This window comes from Salmo salar, chromosome 04 (assembly GCF_965601325.2).
Source record: "Salmo salar chromosome 04, fSalSal1, whole genome shotgun sequence".
In the NCBI taxonomy this organism is placed as follows: Eukaryota; Metazoa; Chordata; class Actinopteri; order Salmoniformes; family Salmonidae; genus Salmo; species Salmo salar.
Genome location: NC_138294.1, coordinates 41,742,210 through 41,762,437, shown reverse-complemented (window position 1 = coordinate 41,762,437; position 20,228 = coordinate 41,742,210). Strand labels below are relative to the sequence as shown.

The window sequence follows — 20,228 nt, the reverse complement described above, 5'->3', positions numbered from 1 at the left end:
GTATGTACGTACACCTCAAACGAATGTGTATACACAGGAGACAAATCTCTGATCTTAACAATGCCATTCTTACATGCTGACCAGACCGGACATGTCACAAAATAAATTTAGAAATCCATGTTACTTAATTATTGCACCCACACTGCTCGCATGCCAACTAGCGTCTGTGATGCCAAGGGCTAAAATAGAACTCCTTTCTATTTCTAACACAGATCCCGCTGAAAGTCCTGCCTCTCCCATCTCCTCATTGGTTTATAGAAGCAGGTACCCACGTGCCATCTCCTCATTGGTTATACCCACGTGGGTGATTGAAAGATTATATGTTTTGCCGGTTGTCGTGGTAAAAGTGTAGATGCCAATCACCAAATAAATTCAAAGATGAAAGCAACAGCAAGCTAGCTAAATAGGACAAATTAGCTAGCAAGTGCAAGCTAACTAGCCATACATGTTCAATGCTTTTCGACCTGTCCCCAAATTAATGTCATTGGTTCAGAGTTTGTTTTGATATTTTAACCTGCGTGTCGTGATCGCGTTTGGTGTAGAGGGACAAAATAAATGTATGCACGATAGCGCACTCAGCCGGTTTGGGTTCAGTGTTACGCTTAGCTTAAGCGTCATCGCACCTCCTCCGTCCAAAAACTGCCAAGGTCAGAGTCATTGGGATTTTCTAAATGAGATTTTCTCAACTCCTGCATCATCTCTCCTCCACCCTCTCTTGCCTACTTTTGAAAAAGAGTAAAGGTAATGGAGGAGAGTTAACGTGGACGAAAATGCGCAGGCATGAAATTAGAAGCTCCTCACGCGTCTTCCGCGGCATCAAGCAAATTACTTTTACAGGGCGTAGATCCCCAAATAAATGTGTAAAGTGTTCAAAACAAATTAAGTTAGTTGTGCAATACATTTTATAGATAAAATGATAAGTAAATGTGTGCATGCTTTTCTCCTCCGACATGGGGTGTGGCAGATATAAAAAATATTGTTAGGATACGCGTGTGTTTCTTCGCCAAAGGGAGGCTATTGAGGATGACAACTATCAAATTTACACACTCCTCAACTGCAAAAGGCTGTAAGGACACGCTTGACACCCAAACCGATATTTCATTTCAGCATTTATAAACGATGTAGTTTCCTTTAGGCTTTTGTCCGATATTTTTTTTTTTTTTGAAAAGCAGATCAATAAAATTGGCCAGGGGCAATTTCCCAGAAGAAAAAATCCCATTGCGAAATGCTTTTTAGCCTATTCATTGATGGAAATACCAGTCGATGGAAAATACATTTGACTGGTCATGCTAATCGGTTAAATTGCATAATTTAGTCGAATTAAATTGCTTTGTGTACGGTATATTCATTACGTATCTTATTTATCATAAGCATACAGAGACCTGGAGGGGAAAATCTGTCAGACAGAGCAAGTGCCGCTGCTGCTTCTTGTGGTGCCTTCAAGACAACTGGGAACTCGAAATTAAACAGGTCAAATCATGTCGTCAGTGATCTTCAGGTCGGCAAGTCGGAGCTCTAGAAAGAGGCTCGAGTTCCCGAGTTGTAATTCCGAGTTGGATGACCGTTCAAAACGGAGCCAGGCTATTTCTTTCTCGACTAGTTGACCAATATAATAGGTAGCCTAAACTGTTATACTATAGTAGATTGACATAGACTAGTGATTTTGCTGATTGTTACACGTCTTGTTGGCTGAGGAAAAGTAAATGTGGACAGTTATTCTAACATGTTAAAAATGCACATCAGAATTCGGTAAGAAAGACCGCACGTCTTTGCATTCTCGACTTCTTCAGCACTGGAACCATTCATCAAAGAAGCTAACACAGCCCTTGCACAAACCCCCTTCCCCTCCCATGTGGTTAATGTCGAGCGGAAACATTATTTAAAAATTTGTTTCACTACGGACAGTTTGATCGTCGCACAAGGAGGAAACGTGTATGGACGACATTGTGGGCGTTTGTGAAGAGCAATCATGTATAGAATACTACTATTGTCAGTCTGTCCGGTTAGAAATCGTGCATTACATGTGTACATCCGTGAGGCATGTTTAAGGTCGTCGAAATGTGATATAGTTTCACTCCCCATTTGCAGGTAAGTTCTCATATCAGCTTCTACAAGGTTTTCTGATGACAACTGCACAATCAAGTTACAGTAGCTAACGTTAGCTAACTAACCAACCTTAGAGAGCCATAAAGCTAACTAGGCTACACACGAGTGATGGGAAACTGAGGCTTTCTGAAGGCTTCGGCGCTTTTTCCCCCCGGCAAATTGTGCCGAAAAACTGTTACTCGGACCTTGATTATCTGTTCAAAATGGACATGAGTGACATCTGCTGGTCAACAAATAGTAAGGCGTGAAGAGATTTTTATTTTTTTTCTCCCTCCACTGTTTTCGTCAAACGTTGGTTTTGTTAACCAAACTATAATCCGTTGCAATACCAGGTTTGCATTTAACATCGCGCTTCGCTTTTTCTTGCCTTCACTTGGACTATTTTTCAAAAACGGAATCTATGGCATTATTTATGCTTAAGACAGAAGCTTATACTATACTAAATAAAACATTATTTTTAAAACAGTGGAGAAAGTGTGGTTTCACAAAATAATTATCAATATGGTGCGTCTTAAACTGGATTTGACCTCGTACCCTTACGTGCCTTAGACTACCTGCTAAACGACAAGTCAGGTGGAACTTTATGTACAAAACCCGAACTGTATTATGGGTGGTGTGTACAAAACCCGAACTGTATGAGTGGTGTCCAGTAGAGGACGGTGTTTTGAAAGCAGCTTGGAATCAAAGAAAGCACCCGAGCCATCAGTGCAATTTTACAAAATGCGAGATAAGTTTTGAAATCAAACAAAACTTCTGACATCATTGCTGACATTTCTGATAAAGTGAAACATGCTTTGGGCACACTGCTTTGAAGTTAGCTGCTTAGTAATGAATGAGCTCTGGTATCAAAGGTATTACACTATTACAAACTATGCCTACTATGGCAATGACCAACACCGGGCCGGTCCTGGTTGTTTTGCCGCCCTAGGCTAGACAAAAAATAGCCGCCCTACAAGAATAGGCCCAGTAAGCAAAATGATACCAAAAATATATATTTTCCAGATGTTGATGTTAGGTTCAATTTAGGTTCTGAATGAAAGTTAAAAGATGTAATTTATAGATGTCTATGTTTGGGCCAAATCAAGGCTGGTCCAGACCGGACAAAGTCTGAACCAAAAACCAACGTCCGTGGATGTAGAAATCAAGGCTGGTCTGGACTGAAACAAAAAAATGGCATCAGCGGCAGTCCGTGCTTACTAAGTTATAGTCTACAGCAGGGATGAGCGAATTCCATTTCAGGCAACACTGTAGGCCAGGGATGGGAAACTCCAGTCCTCGGGACGGAGTGGTGTCACACTTTTTCCCCATCCCTAGTCAACACAGCTGACGAAAGTAATTGCATTCTAAACTGAAGTTTATAATTAGTTGATTATTGGAGTCAGATGTGTTAGCTGGGGCTGGGGCAAAAGTGCGACACCAATCAGGCCCCAGAGGACTGGAGTTGCCCATCCTTGGCCTACAGTGTCACCTGAAATGTAATTGTAGGAATGCCTATCTATGTGGTTTACTTACCGTTTTGTAACCCCCCCCCCCACAAAAAAAAGACGGCTGATCCGGACAGGACCAAAAAACAATGTCGTCAGTCCGTGTTTACTGGGGTGTAGCCTGCCATGTCTGCCCGCAATGGAATTTTATGAATGACCATTGGCTTTATTAGTCCTGATTGCTGTGGCCATTTAAGATCGGAATATCAGATAACCAACTTTATCAGGAGGAGTTATCCTGAGCCTATTTGCTATGTGTTTACACAGCAGGAAATGCAGAAGTGATCAGCATGTAAAGAATTTACTGATAGAAACTTGAAACCACTGATCATGACAATTTAGCCCACGGGATGGAACTCCTGAACATCAGTTGTGAGTAGCCTGGTTGTCCATTCCATATTGTACCGTAATTTCCGGACTATTAAGCGCATCTGAATATAAGCCGTACCCACTGAATTACATTTTTTATTTTATTTTGAACATAAATAAGCCGCACATGTCTATAAGCCGCAGGTGCCTACCGGTACATTGAAACAAATTAACTTTACACAGGCTTTAACGAAACATGGCTTGTAACAAAAATAAATAGGCTTTAACGAAACACGGCTTGTAACAAAAAATAAAAAATTACCAGTAAACTTTAGTTGTCTTTTTGCACTCGTGAGTCAATTCCTCACGCTGCTGTTTCCAACGTCTTATCATTGACTCATTAATTAAGACCAAGCTCCCGTGCAGCAGCTCTATTTCCTTTTCCAACAGCCAGATCAATCGCCTTCAACTTGAAAGCTGCATCATATGCATTTCTCCGTGTCTTTGCCATGATGAGGGTGACAAAATGACTACCGTAATCAGAATGATGGGAAGTTTGAGAGCGCTCGATTTAATCTAAACAGTAAACAAAAAAGTTGTTTGACCTTAACCCGTTCGGCAATTTCATTGGTCTAATGAAAGCTTCATGCCGCCAAAAAACTGAGCACGTCAAAGAATGTGTTTTAAAAAAAATAATTAAAAAAATTGAAAACGGGAAAAATCCATATATTAGCCGCGTCATTGTTTAAGCCGCGAGGTTCAAAGCCTGGGAAAAAAGTTGCGGCTTATAGTCCGGAATTTACGGTATATTTTACTTTGACCTGTCCTGTTTTTAGGATATGTTTGTTAACATGTCAGCATATCTTTTTATTTGATTGTGTGCCAATCAATTAAAAAATGCGCTAATCTGAGAAACCTGCATGATGTAAAAAGTTTCTCATTACATTGTCATACGTTTTATCTCCAGACTGTAGGCTGCCGAAAAGGCCATATACTTTTCTACCATTTGCTAGATTTGCTACATGATGTATGTAAAATGTTTTGACGGAATGTTGGAGCACAGCAGCGATGCGTCTCGCCAACAGCACCCTGGAGAGGCGTGCTGGGAATGGACAAGATCAATATTTTGCGTCCCTGCCTTTGACAAAGTGGGCACTGCTATGGTTGAGAGAGATTGTAATTGTTTTTGGGAAGAATTATGTGAGATTTTATGTGTTGTTGGTGGTCTTGGCCAATTTACCTCTGAAAATGCCACCGTCGCAAATCTGCCGCATAATCCTGCCTAAATGAGCGGGCCGGCCCTGGAACAACATCTCATCTTTATCTACAATAAAGATCTAATCTATTCTCACTTTGCAGCCATGTAGCAAACTATTGTACGTCTACATTGTTTCAGTACTAGTGCGGCACAATGTCTTTGAGGGCCACTGTGTCTTGCAAGTTAGAGTATTTAGCTTTAATGTTTCTTGTGCTTCTCTCTCCCTCACCCAGAGCTACGAATGGAGGGGTCTTCAATGCGTTTGGCACAAGCTCTGTCATCTACTGTGAAAAGAAAGAGGGGCCACTCCCTCCCAAGGAAGAAAATAGTGCATTGAAGGATGGTGAGCAGAAGGTAGCAGTAAAAAGGGTTGGAGAGAAGGTCATAGAGCTACAAGATTATGTAAAAATGGTAGCAGAACAGAGTGAGCAGAGAGTAGGGGTGAAGATGGAGGAAGTAACAGACGGCGTCAAAATTGAAGAAATTCTTATACAAACAGAAGAGGTTGAGAAAAAACTAGAATCGAAGGTGGAGGCAGCAAAGGCGAGTGAGAAAATTGAAGAAATAATCCAGATTAAAACAGAGGTTGAGCCAATTCTCGAGGTAAGGATGGAGACTGTAAAGGAGAGCAAAATAGAGGAAATTCCAGTTAAGATGGATAGCGAGAAAATTGAAGAAATCCAGACTAAAACAGAACTTTTGCCCATTCCAGAAGTAAAGATGGAGGATGTAAAGAAGAGTGAGAAAATGAAAGAAATCATGTTAGCCAGTAAAACAGAGGAGGTTAAACAAAAGCTAGAAGTAACAATGGAGGTAGTAAAGGAGGGTGAAACAATTGTTGAGATCCAGGTTAAAACAGAAGAGGTTGTAGACGTAAAGAAAGAGGGAGACAAAGTTGTAGAGGAGCAGATGTTAGAGGTCAATAAGGAGGAACAACAGACAGAAGCCCCCCCCAAGGAGGAAATTCAGCCTGTGAAGAGTGGGAAGGAGAGTCTGCTGGACCTCCTGGGGGCCATGAAGGTAGAGGTGACCAACAAAAGGAAGTTTAAGGCCTTAAAGGTGCAGAGGACCTCTGACACTGCTGCCAGGCCCATGCCAGCAGCTATGGAGAGCACCACCAGTATGTTCCAGGAGGCCACTGGCATGGCTGACTTACCAGCACCTGCCCCAAGGTGAGGAGACCTGTGCTGTGGTCGACTCGTAATTTAGTTTTTTCTATTTTCTGCTGAGATCCAACTGCTTCTATTGATACATCTGTTTTCACAATAGGTGGCCATATATCTAGTCTCACCCTTCTACCAAATTCACCCTTTTGTGTGTGTGTGTGTGTGTGTGTGTGTGCAGTAAGACACTGAGCCCTGAGCTGGTTGCTGCTGTCTCTGCTGCTGCAGCTACTTTACCTAACCAAAGCCAGGCTGAGTCAGAGCTGCTAAAGAAGCTGAGGCAACATGAAGCTATCGGAGAGGCACAGAAGAACGGGGACGTCAACAACATTGGGCAAGCGTCTTCTCATTTACTCTTACTAGCACTGATTTGGCACCTGTCAGCTATTTTTGAAGGTTTTAACTCGCAAGGATTGTGATTGTGTGTTTTTTACTTGCTTTAGTTGAATGCACTGATTGCAGGTTGCTCTAGATACGTTTACTATAGAAGTAAAGTTGAAATGTAATTTGAGTCTTATTCCCTGGCTGTAGAGGTCCATAGTGTAATCTAACAGCTGTGAAACAAGCAGATATGCAATCTAATGAAGATATCATTGTTTCAGGGTTATCATTGCTGACATGAAGGTGGGGAAGAAGCCCAACGGCAGACAGAACACACGGCCGGCCAATCAGATCCGCTTTGATGAAGATGGGCGGGGCTACACCCATGACAGAGGCATCACTGCAGAGCTGGATGGTGGATTACGGAGGAGGTAAGGATAATGCCCTGGACATAGCTAGGACTACAGTGCTAAAGTAAAAATGTCCTGTCTTCATTCATAATTAAATGTCTCAAATAAAGAACAAGGAGCACTCTGTTTCTGCATATAGATTATTATTTATTGATGAGACATTGATAAGGCAGGCTTAAGTTTCGGCGTAATCGCCTTCATCAGAGCCTTGTGTAATGCTTTCATGTGTTATCCTATGGCTTCTGCATTTTTGAAAAAATTGTACAATAACCCAAAATAAATAGAAATCAGTCAAACTACTCCAATAATATTCTGGCACATCCAGGAAGTCTTTTAGTGTGGGTAATCTTTGTCTAGACTTTATTTAATAGTGCTTGATTGAACTTGACCCTTGTCCTTTGACCCGGTGGTTGTCAGGAGAAGTCTATTTTCAGGGAAAAGGCTGAACATCTTCACCCCGAGCACTGAACCGGAGGCAGACACAGATATAGCTGCTCCGACCCTATGGGACATGGAGTTAGCCAATCAAGTGGCCCTGTCAACCAATCAAATGCCTCGTAATGGCTTTGAGGAGATGATCCAGTGGACCAAAGAGGGCAGGCTGTGGCAGTATCCAATTAACAATGAGGCTGGTGAGTTCCTGATGGGAGTTTTTCCTCGCCACTGTACTTTTGCTCGCTCTTTGTAGCCTAGTCCGGGTTACTGGCCGGTGTAGGTCGTCATTGTAAATAAGAATTTGTTCTTAATTAACTGACTTGCCTAGTTAAATAAAGGTTACGTTTATAAAAAAATATATGTAAAAAAAAAAATATACTGTAAAACACAGACGACTGTAGATATAAAGAAAGGCTTTATGAATGTGATCGATTTTGACTGTAGGAGAGACTGAGAAAAAGACAGTTGGGGCATGATTCGACAAGTGTTTTGTTTTTCTTCTCTGACCCCCAAACCCCTTTTCTCCCACCTGTGTCTCAGGTCTTGAGGCGGAGGCCCAGGTGCCCTTCCATGAGCACGTGTTCCTGGAGAAACACCTGGAGGAAGGCTTCCCGCGCCAGGGACCTGTCAGACACTTCATGGAGCTGGTGGTCTCGGGCCTGGCTAAAAATCCCTACTACACAGTACAGCAGAAGAGAGAACACATAGCCTGGTTCAGGGACTACTTTCAGCAGAAAGAAGAGGTCCTCAAGGAGGCAGAGGTTTACCTCAACTGAACTGTGATGGCAAAATTGAAGAGAAACACAATCTTTGTAAGTAATTTATGATCACACAAATGCTAACGTGGGATTTAAGGGTTGTAGACTCCTATGGCGTGACAGCCTTGTCTCAGGGTTAGGGTGATCACTATACTAAAACAATAATGACAGACACACCCCCCTGAAAACTGTCACTCAGAGATTGGATGGTATTTTCCCATGAGAGAACCAATGGCGATGGTTAACGGAGAACCTGGTATAGCCCTTAATCGGATACACCATGTATTGCTTTGGTTGTTCAGAGACTTAACTATACACGCCGTGCAATTTCTCTACCTTGACAATTCCACTGTTTGTGTCTGATCAAGGAAAAGTGTATAGCAAACACGTTGTGTGCTTCAGATGGATACGTCCTCGTGCTGTGCACTTTGTGTGCAATTTAACTATTACATACATTTAATTGACACATTGAACTCGGCACTGCAAGATTTGGCTTCAAAATAGCTATCGTTGTTGAGATGTTATTGAAATAAACACTGTTTTCAAAGTCTTGTTTGCTGCTAGGTTTTCTTTGTTTAAGACAGGTGAGACTCTTAAGTGTTTTTGTGTTCCTGTGAAATTCTCAGAAAACATTATTGCCCGGTCAATAAGAAATTATTAAAAAAGGGGGTTGATCGGTTTTGGCCTAAGTAACCTCACTGTAAGCCAAACAGGATAGAGGGAGAGTGTTTTGTAGAATGTTTTTAATAGAAAGGCCTTAAGGTGAAGAGAATAAAAACATTCTCCTTACAATTGTTGTGTGAAATGTTCCTATAAACAATTTCACAGCGTTAGTTTCCTATCCTGAGATCATGATGGATGTTGTTTTTCCACAGGTCCCAGGTCAGCAGTGAAATCAGTGTTAATGTGTCCCAAATGACAACCTTTTCCCTACATAGTGCACTACATTTGACCAGTGCCTCTATGGGCTATGGTAAAAAAAAATAGTACACTATATATTAAATATTTGAGACGCATCCTAAATTTACACAGGACATCGAAGTTTACCAAAGCCAAATTGCTTCTAGTCGTATACATTTACTCAGTCATTGCGACATTATGTTCACCCGTAAAAAGTTTTTACAGGAAAGGGGGGTTAGGAGGGTGAAAAAACAATGAAAGCGAATACCTACTAATTACTGTTTTGTTCTAAAAACACTTAGCAGTTCCATTGTGTGACACGATTGGAAGAATGATAGCACTTGGCACATGATTCAATGAAAGGGAGTTGCTTTGCGTCCTAAAGTAAATTCATCCCCCAATATTATTCATACCACACTTGCTTGTTAAGGGTGAAACAACATAATACACTGCTCAAAAAAATAAAGGGAACACTTAAACAACACAATGTAACTCCAAGTCAATCACACTTCTGTGAAATCAAACTGTCCACTTAGGAAGCAACACTGATTGACAATAAATTTCACATGCTGTTGTGCAAATGGAATAGACAACAGGTGGAAATTATAGGCAATTAGCAAGACACCCCCAATAAAGGAGTGGTTCTGCAGGTAGGAACCACAGACCAGTTCTCAGTTCCTATGCTTCCTGGCTGATGTTTTGGTCACTTTTGAATGCTGGCGGTGCTTTCACTCTAGTGGTAGCATGAGACGGAGTCTACAACCCACACAAGTGGCTCAGGTAGTGCAGCTCATCCAGGATGGCACATCAATGCGAGCTGTGGCAAGAAAGCTGTGCAAAATGACCTCCAGCAGGCCACAAATGCGCATGTTTCTGCTCAAACGGTCAGAAACGGACTCCATGAGGATGGTATGAGGGCCCGACGTCCACAGGTGGGGGTTGTGCTTACAGCCCAACACCGTGCAGGATGTTTGGCATTTGCCAGAGAACACCAAGATTGGCAAATTCGCCACTGGCGCCCTGTGCTCTTCACAGATGAAAGCAGGTTCACACTGAGCACGTGACAGACGTGACAGGTCTGGAGATGCCGTGGAGAACGTTCTGCTGCCTGCAACATCCTCCAGCATGACTGGTTTGGCGGTGGGACAGTCATGGTGTGGGGTGGCATTTCTTTGGGGGGCCGCACAGCCCTCCATGTGCTCGCCAGAGGTAGCCTGACTGCCATTAGGTACCGAGATGAGATCCTCAGACCCCTTGTGAGACCATATGCTGGTGCGGTTGGCCCTGGGTTCCTCCTAATGCAAGGCAATGCTAGACCTCATGTGGCTGGAGTGTGTCAGCAGTTCCTGCAAGAGGAAGGCATTGATGCTATGGACTGGCCCGCCCGTTCCCCAGACCTGAATCCAATTGAGCACATCTGGGACATCATGTCTCGCTCCATCCACCAACGCCACGTTGCACCACAGACTGTCTAGGAGTTGGCGGATGCTTTAGTCCAGGTCTGGGAGGAGATCCCTCAGGAGACCATCCGCCACCTCATCAGGAGCATGCCCAGGCATTGTAGGGAGGTCATACAGGCACGTGGAGGCCACACACAATACTGAGCCTCATTTTGACTTGTTTTAAGGACATTACATCAAAGTTGGATCAGCCTGTAGTGTGGTTTTCCACTTTAATTTTGAGTGTGACTCCAAATCCAGACCTCCATGGGTTGATAAGTTGGATTTCCATTGATTATTTTTGTGTGATTTTGTTGTCAGCACATTCAACTATGTAAAGAAAAAAGTATTTAATAAGATTATTTCTTTCATTCAGATCTAGGATGTGTTGTTTAAGTGTTCCCTTTATTTTTTTGAGCAGTATATAATACCTTAGGAGGCTGAATAATTTGTAAGATGACTATTTGACTTCTAAAAGACAACAAACAAATGTTGCATCACTTGTCTTAGGGAGTAATGTTATTTACCAGGGTTGGGGTCAATTCCATTTCAATTCAGAATGTAAACTTACTTCAAATTGGGTAAATTCATTAGAATTTAATCACTTTTTGACAGCATCCCTTTTGATTTAAATAAAACTTTACATAGATGTTTTCCAATGGAAGAAGTGGTCAGAAAGTGGCTTTTTGGACCTGAATACAAAACATTCAGGACATAAAAGTGCTTGTCTTTATTACTGGAAAATATAAAAGGTTGAGTTTGATATAATTTATAAGCTTATTAAGTGTTATCAAATGATTTTATTATTTATTGAAGACTGTTTTATTTTTATAAAATGTCAACTTTTTAATGTCAATTAACTAAAAATGCATACTCAGATTTGTTTTCTTCTCATATACACGTATGTTGTAGCTTCGACCCTATTTCAAATCTGAAGTTGTTGTGCCGGCCATCGGTTGAGTCAACTTGTTCTTGAATACAGGGTGTCATTTAATTCATAGAAATAGAATTCATAGGATCCATCCTATCCTTTCAGACCAGGTACACCAGCTAAATTCTTTGTGGTAGTAATTAGTAACTTCTAATTACTACCACAAAGATGATCACGCACTGTTGAATGCCAACTTAAATGGTCATGTTTATTCTGTTATCTATAGGGAGGATTGTCAGTATAATTTTAAACAGATATTCCCATTCAAGTCAACATTCTCTGTGTGGAACTACAACCAGCTTTGGTACCATTTTGAAACTGTACATTTTAATTGTATTCCCATCTTAGTACATTTATCAGCCAAAAGATGACACCCACCCTGTATTCAAGAGCATGTTGTCTCAACCGATGTTGTCTAAGCTACAACCTATGTGAATATAATTATTTTTTAAATGTTAAATATGAATTGATTTATTGAATGTTTAGGATCGCCGGAAACTTTTTCTGCCGACGTTCCCAAAAGCGTTTAGTTATTGACGTGTATTTGGCCCATGTAGCCTACAGTTAGGCCCTAAAGCTTAGGCTTAGGGGAGAACCGTGATGAAAGTAAAACTTTTTGGCCTCCCGAGAGGCACAGCGGTTTAAGACACTGCATCGCAGAATTGCGGCGTCACTACAGCCTAGGGTTTGATCCCAGGCTGTGTCACAACCGGATGTGACCGGGAGTCCCATAGCGCGGCGCACAATTGGCCCAGCGGCGTCCGGGTTTGGCTGGGGGGGGGGGGGGCTCCTTGTGGCGGTCCGGGCACCTGCAGGCTGACTTCAGTTGTCAGTTGAACGATGTTTCCTCCCACACACTGGTGCAGTTGGCTTCCGGGGTAAGCGGGCAGGTGTTAAGAAGCGTGGCTTGGCGGGTCATGTTTTGGAGGACGCATATTTTGACCTTCACCTCTACCGAGCCCGTTGGGGAGTTGCAACGATGAGACAAGATCGTCATCACGAAATTGGGAGAAAAAGGGTTTAAAAATTACTCAGAGATCGAGAGGTAGACACCATATTTTAAGACAAACAGCTTATATATGTCCTCTACCATTACCAACTGTGATTTCAGGGTTAAGGGTTAATGAGTTGAAATTAAATAGACCGACAACAGAACTACCGCAACATTACTTTTGTACCTGCCGGCAGGGCGGCAGTAACACAGCCTTGGGACAAAAGTAACAGCTGGTGAGAAGTGCACAGTGTCTCTTATCTCAGTGTTTCCGGTTTGTATCGCTTGTTACTTTAAACATGCTGCACCATTAGCCATAATTTCATGTTTGTGCCTATTTGAATAATTCACGCTATAGGTTACACATTTTAAGAAAATGAACTGTCAACATCACAATGTTGCGAAACCACAATATTTTGCCTAAAATATTAACTGAACTAAAATGTATCACATTATAGTTATATTAAACCATTTTCTCCTCTTTTTAATGGGAATGTAGATGTTTTTCACCATTTTTAATTACTATTCATGCTTAGCCCTACCAATCAGGTGCGGCCCTTGTCATGTGCGCTCCTCGTGTCTTGATAGAATTAACGTCTTTATTCTCTTCACAAATGGCAAATTTGTCATGCTTATCACATTTCCATGGCTTGACATAAGCTAATTGACCCCCAGAATCATGAAGATATATTTTTTAAACACTAACCTGTCGATTTTAAAAACTTATGTTGGAAGCTGATCCATCAAGTCAATTGATTAATAAGGCATAATTCTAATGTCATATGTAATTTTCAAACAGTCACTTGTTGATATTTTGCTAAGTAAAATTATAAAAGCCACATGAATTAGAGACACAATGGCCTCTGCTTATACGTTTATTTAATTTTATTCCAAGCTTACATTGTAACTTTCGTACCACTTGTCTCTCCTGTAACTTCTTCCAGGCTTACACCCAATACTAGCTAGCATGATACTTGAAACCTGTGCAGTCATTTAGTCACTAGATGTGTTAAGAAAATAACATCTGTTTGGAACCTTAAACTAAACACAACTCTACAACTGAAAAACACTTCTGGGTCATTTTTATTTATTTTTTACTTACATTGATCAAAACCACTTTTTGTTTACTCGGCGAAACATGGTCAGACTTGGCAGGTTTTTTGCAGCGAGGTCATCCTCCACATTAGGAACGTGTTTACTTCACTACATCATTCTATCTTGTTATCGAGAAAATGGGCTTGCTTCTTTCGCCGCATGTTACTTTGTCCTGGCTCTGCGGAGAAACATTTCAAGTTTTGAAGTTCATTTCCAGTAATTCTACACATACTGCCATGAGGCGTAGAATTTTTGTTTACTGTTTTAAACATTTTTTTTTTCTGGATTTCTACACATTATTCCATGGTGTGGAGAGAAAATGTTGCAATTTTAGAGCTCATTTCCTTAAATTCTCCACATTTTGCCATGATTTATGCCCTGTTAATATAATATTTGAGCTAGTGACTAACAAAATCAATGGGGGCCCCCTTGAGGTCAGGGCACCTGGGCATGTGCCCTTCCTTCCCCGTCGGTAATTCGGCCATGATTACGACAAGTTTAAATAGCTGGCTAGACTAATTGCCTATCTAAAACATGTTAGCTGATATGGGCTAATTGAGTGACTCTTAGTGACTGACATAACAAGTGAAAAACTTGCTGATGCACAACCAAATGTACTATTCTAACTCTCAACAGTAGCGGTCGGGGGCCTTAAGCGACCACTTGTGTCGCTTATTCCTAGGGCGTAAGAGACTCATAACTGCAGGTTATGAGTCAACCATCACAACATAGTAGGTTCAAAAATGTAATCTGGGAATTTCCCACAAGGTGGCACTATTGTGACCTGAAGTGACTGCTCTGTTTTCTGTCACCTGCTGCTCAATCACTAGAGCACATGTTCCAGCTTATTCCTTGTGCTTGATTTACGATGACAGACAAATACTGTGTGCACAAGTTTAAGGACCAGACACAAATACAGGTACAGATGTCAAACACAGGGTTACTATTTTAGCCAATGGTGTAATTGCCTGTGTGAGGGCAGTAGAGGTGACGGGGATAGACAGGTACCACTTGAAGGTAGTTTGAGTCCCAAATGACTGATACGTCTTCCCTACATTGTGCCCTACTTTTGACGAGGGCTCTATGGGCCCTGGTCAAAAGTAGTGAAGTAGTTAGGGAATAGGGTGCCATTTGGGACGAAGACAGTCTAGGCAGGGTTATGTGGTCAGACAATTGCTCAGCAGTGGTAATGTTAGGCTCTAATGAAAGATTTTATACTTCTTAATTCTGAGTCAGTCACCTGCATTCTAGCCAGTGGCAGTCTGTTTATGCTATCATGCAAACTCATCATGCCAAACCATGGTGCTCTTGCCAACTCCATTGCTTAACAGATCTGGGACCAGGCTACCTGTATTCCTATCCTTTTGTGTTTTTACTCACCTGTCCTCCCTCTCGCTGTCTTGCAGAAGACACCTTGCCACCAGACTACTATGAGAGGAATAATCACGGACTATGTTCTTAGGCGACAGGTGTGACTTACAGTATGTGGGGGCTCATGCATGTGATGCGATGTGAATATGCAAAACCGCACCATTAACCTAAACACAACTATTTTAGAGAATTGCATACAGAGCAACTAACAAGGTGGTTTCGGTCATTAGTGATCAGTCATTGGAATAATAGTAATATCAGTGTCTAGTGCAATCATATCTAAGCGCAATATTTTGCAACAAACACAATTTCAACCAATGTTAACTGTTTATAACATCTAACATTTTAACATGTGTTTTTTTTTAACATTTGTAAAGGATACACAAAGAAAATAAAGTAACTAATGAATACTATTTAGGGTGGCTTGGGATTAAATGTAATGATGGACTGCTGTTTCTCTTAACTTACTTGAGCTGTTCTTGCCAAAATATGGACTTGGTCTTTTACCAAATAGGGCTATCTTGTTACAGCGCAACTGATTGGCTCAAATGCTTTAAGAAGGAAAGACATTCCACAAATGTACTTTAACAAGGCACACCTATTAATTTAAATGCATTCCAGGTGACTACCTCACGAAGCTGGTTGAGAGAATGCCAAGAGTGTGCAAAGGGTGGCTACTTTGATGAATCTCAAATAACATTTTGATTTGTTTTACACTTTTGGTTACTACATGATTCCATATGTGTTATTTCATAGTTATGTCTTCACTATTATTCTACAATGTAGAAAATAGTAAAAATAAAGAAACCCTTGAATGAGTAGGTGTCCAAACTTTTGACTGGTACTGTATGTAATAGATTATACAAGTGGTTAGCCATTTAAAAAGATGAGAAAATGTACTACTTCTCTTCTAAACCATGAGACTATCATGCATGCTGTTGATGTTAGTTCTGTGTGTGCAGTTAAGGGCAAGGTGTGCTGCTTTGTTTTGTATTTCTTTGCTGCACCTGACCATGTTACCAGACAGTAGTCAAGATAGGACAAGATCAAAGCCTAAACAACAAGTACAGTTGATCTGTGTCAAAAATGAGCAACATTTTTACAACAGACATGCCTCTACCCGATCTTCACAATAACTTTTTCAATATGATTTGACCATCTGTTATACCTAGGAGTTTAACTTCCTCAACTTGTTCAATGGTCACACCTTATATGCACAACTCCAGTTGAGGTTTAGGTCTAAAAGAATGCTTTGAACCAAATACAGTGCTTTTGGTTTTAGATGTATATAAGACCAGTTTATTTTTAATTACCCATTCTGACACTGACTTACTCATTGTGAGCTCACTGGCTGTAAGTGCTGATGTATAGAGTGTGCAATCATCAGCATACATCGTCATTTGAGCTTCTTGTAAGACAAGTGGAAAATCATTTGTAAAAATAAAGAGTAATGTCCCAAGATAACTTCCCTGAGGGATACCGCACTGTACATATCTGTTAAAAGCTTCCATTGAAGAATACTCTGATAAGTAGTTTTCCAACCATGTGATGGCTAACAGTCACAGTAAAGCCATAACAAGGGAGTTTTTTTTCAAATCACATTTTTTAAATTTATTTATTTCACCTTTATTTAACCAGGTAGGCAAGTTGAGAACAAGTTCTCATTTACAATTGCGACCTGGCCAAGATAAAGCAAAGCAGTTCGACAACATACAACAACAGAGTTACACATGGAGTAAAACAAATATACAGTCAATAATACAGTAGAAAAATAAGTCTGTACAAATGTGAGCAGATAAGGGAGGTAAAGGCAAAAAAAAGTCCATGGTGGCAAAGTAAATACAATATAGCAAGTAAAACACTGAAATGGTAGATTTGTAGTAGAAGAAAGATAATTGGGTGCAAAGGAGCAAAATAAAATAAATAAATACAGTAGGGGAAGAGGTAGTTGTTTGGGCTAAATTATAGATGGGCTATGTACAGGTGCAGTGATCTGTGAGCTGCTCTGACAGCTGGTGCTTAAAGCTAGTGAGGGAGATAAGTGTTTCCAGTTTTAGAGATTTTTGTAGTTCGTTCCCGTCATTGGCAGCAGAGAACTGGAAAGAGAGACGGCCAAAGGAGGAGTTGGCTTTGGGGGTGGCCAGAGAGATATACCTGCTGGAGCGCGTGCTACAGGTGGGTGCTGCTATGGTGACCAGTGAGCGGAGATAAGGGGGGACTTTACCTAGCAGGGTCTTGTAGATGACCTGGAGCCAGTGGGTTTGGCGACGATTATGAAGCGAAGGCCAGCCAACGAGAGCGTACAGGTCGCAGTGGTGGGTAGAATATGGGGCTTTGGTGACAAAACGGATGGCACTGTGATAGACTGCATCCAGTTTGTTGAGTAGGGTATTGGAGGCTATTTTGTAAATGACCGCCAAAGTCGAGGATCGGTAGGATGGTCAGTTCTACGAGGGTATGTTTGGCAGCATGAGTGAAGGATGCTTTGTTGCGAAATAGGAAGCCAATTCTTGATTTAACTTTGGATTGGAGATGTTTGATGTGAGTCTGGAAGGAGAGTTTACAGTCTAACCAGACACCTAGGTATTTGTCCACATATTCTAAGTCAGAACCGTCCAGAGTAGTGATGCAGGTGCAGGCAGCGATCGGTTGAAGAGCATGCATTTAGTTTTACTTGTATTTATGAGCAGTGAATGATCAATAAAAGGTTGCACTGAAATCTAACAATACAGATCCAACTATCTTATCCATTTATTTTTAGTCAATCATCAGTTATGAGTCAGTTTAGTACAAGTTAAGTGCCCTTCCTTATATGCATGCTGAAAGTCTGTAGTTAACTTGTTCCTTAAACAGCATTGTATTTGTTCAAACATAATTATCTCCTTCAGTTTACCGAGAACAGGCAGCAAACTGATTGGGCAGCTGTTAGAGCCATCAAAGGGTGCTTTACTATTTTTAGGTAGTGGAATCGGTTTACCTTCTTTCAACACCTGTGGACACACACTCCTTTTAGGTTTTGGTTAAAGACATTGCAAATAGGGGTGGCAATACAGTCTGCTACCATTCTCAATAGTTTCCCATATAGGTTTTCTATACCTGGTGACATACCATTATTGATGGATAATCTTTTCCACCCATTTTGCACAAACTTGACCAAATTCAAAATGGTGATCCTTCCTCTCATTATTAGATCTTCAATACACAAATATGATGGTTCAATGTTGTCATTTCACTTGTCAGTTTGTCCACTTTACCAGTGAAATGGTCATCGAAGTGATTGGCTATATCAAAAGGTTTTGTTAAAAATGATCCATGAACTTCAATAAATGATGGAGATGAATTGTTTTTTTTGCCTATAATATAATTTAAGGTGCTTAAGTCTTTTCCCATAGTTTCTTTATGTAATTTCTTGTTTTGGTAATAAAACATTTTTTTTTGTTAGGTTTAGTCACAACATTTCTCTGGTTGACATACTTTCAATAGTCAGCTGAGCAGCCTGACTTGTTTGACACTTTATTGTTGCATAATTTCTTTGAACAGTTTTTAAAAATGTATTATTCATTGATACAGGGGGCTCTAACAGTTTGCACAGTTAGTGAGGTGCATGTTTGTCAACAATGGGCAAGAATAATTTTACAAATACTCCCAAGTGTTGCATCTGTATTCTCCTCATACAAATCAGACCAACATACTTTTTGTTTTACATCTTCAACAAAAGAGTCATGAGAGAACATATTGTATGATCTCTTATAAATAACTTTAGGCCCTGCCTTTGGGTTTCCTTGTCATTGCCACAATGTTATGGTCACTACAGCCAATGGGAACTGATATTGCTATGGTGCAAAGTTCTGCAGTATTGGTGAATATATGATCAATTCAAGTGGATGTCACTGATCCAACACTATTGGTATACATTAGTTGGTTGAGTGATAACCTGGGTCATGTTACAGGCATTAGTCACAGTAAGAAGCTTCCTCTTGAGAGGACAACTACATGATAACCAGTCATTGTTCAGGTCACCAAGAAAATGTCTCTGTTAGCATCAGAGACCTTATCTAACATCGCACACACATTCTCCAGATACTGACCGTTTGCACTTGCTGGCCTATAGCAGAACCCTAAAAGAAGAGTGATTAAATGCCATCCTCCTGTAATTCTCACAAAGTGACAGTTATTTCTGTCACTTTTTTAAAACTTTCCCTGGATACCAATAGTCTTGCTCAACTAAAAATGTCATTGGTCTCATCTCAACTTTATAAGTTACTCCAACAAACCATTTGTGGTACATTGATCTAATATTTTGTCATTTAGAAAAAGTTTCTATACACTTTTTTATATACCATTAGGGGAGCCTAAAGAGAAATAATCCACTTGGTTAGAGAGAGACATTTGAATCAGTTTTTCATGAAATAGTAACATTTTAAAGTGAGTATGTTTGGGGAAAAATGTCCGGCCTCCAGTGGGGGCAAAATACCCCCAGGGCAATCCAAAGCAAGTCAATGGTACCTATATTAGCATTTTCCAAAATCATATCCAAATCATCTATAAGAAACTTTATTGAATTACACAACCAATTTTGAGATACTTTAGGGTGATTTGGGTAGGGAGTGCGAATCTAAAAAGAGGATATTAATAGTGAGATGTGCAATACCATTTTGTTTCGATATTTTTTTATTTAATTAAAATAATATACCTATACTTTAGGTTTTAAGAGTCAAGCACTCAAAATGCATCAAATGGTTTTTAAAACACTAATCTTCAGAGGGCACCCTTTATAAAGTTTGATTTTATTGAATAACAACCAACAAATATAAATTCTGCCCACGTATTTCCCTTCAAAAATGTGTTTGCTTAAGGATAACCAGTATGGATATATCTAAATCTTACTAAAATTAGCTTTTTTCTGTCCGAAAATACTTCACTTTGACTTAATTAGACTTTGTATATACTTTTATAAATCCAAGACTTGTCCAACATTTTATAAAGTAGTCCAATACTTAATAACATTGACACCCCAGACAACTTTCCCCTAAGACATGGGCAAAAAAAATAGACATAACTCAAAAACACATTGTTGTAACCGCTTGCACTTCCTTAAATATTTTCCATGTTTAAACGTTTAAACTCATTGCCCTGGCCCCTGTTTTCCGGGTGGGAAATATTGTTCTCGATAGAATAAGATCAGAAACATGCATTAGGCAATGTAAAAGCCATGTCCTGTTTACTTTATAGACACAGGCCTAAGGGTTATCATTGG

The 20,228-nt window shown here is 40.5% G+C and overlaps 1 protein-coding gene across 1 annotated transcript; it reads left to right on the top strand.

The window, feature by feature from the left end:
* Positions 1-1,885: 1,885 nt before the first annotated feature.
* mrps31 (mitochondrial ribosomal protein S31) lies at positions 1,886-8,791 on the top strand. The gene is made up of 6 exons (XM_014195875.3): positions 1,886-2,088; positions 5,391-6,329; positions 6,502-6,654; positions 6,923-7,072; positions 7,469-7,683; positions 8,027-8,791. Exons 1-6 carry the CDS (start codon positions 1,970-1,972, stop codon positions 8,260-8,262), a joined length of 1,812 nt encoding a protein of 603 aa, XP_014051350.2. The 5' UTR covers positions 1,886-1,969; the 3' UTR covers positions 8,263-8,791.
* The last annotated feature ends 11,437 nt before the right edge of the window (positions 8,792-20,228 follow it).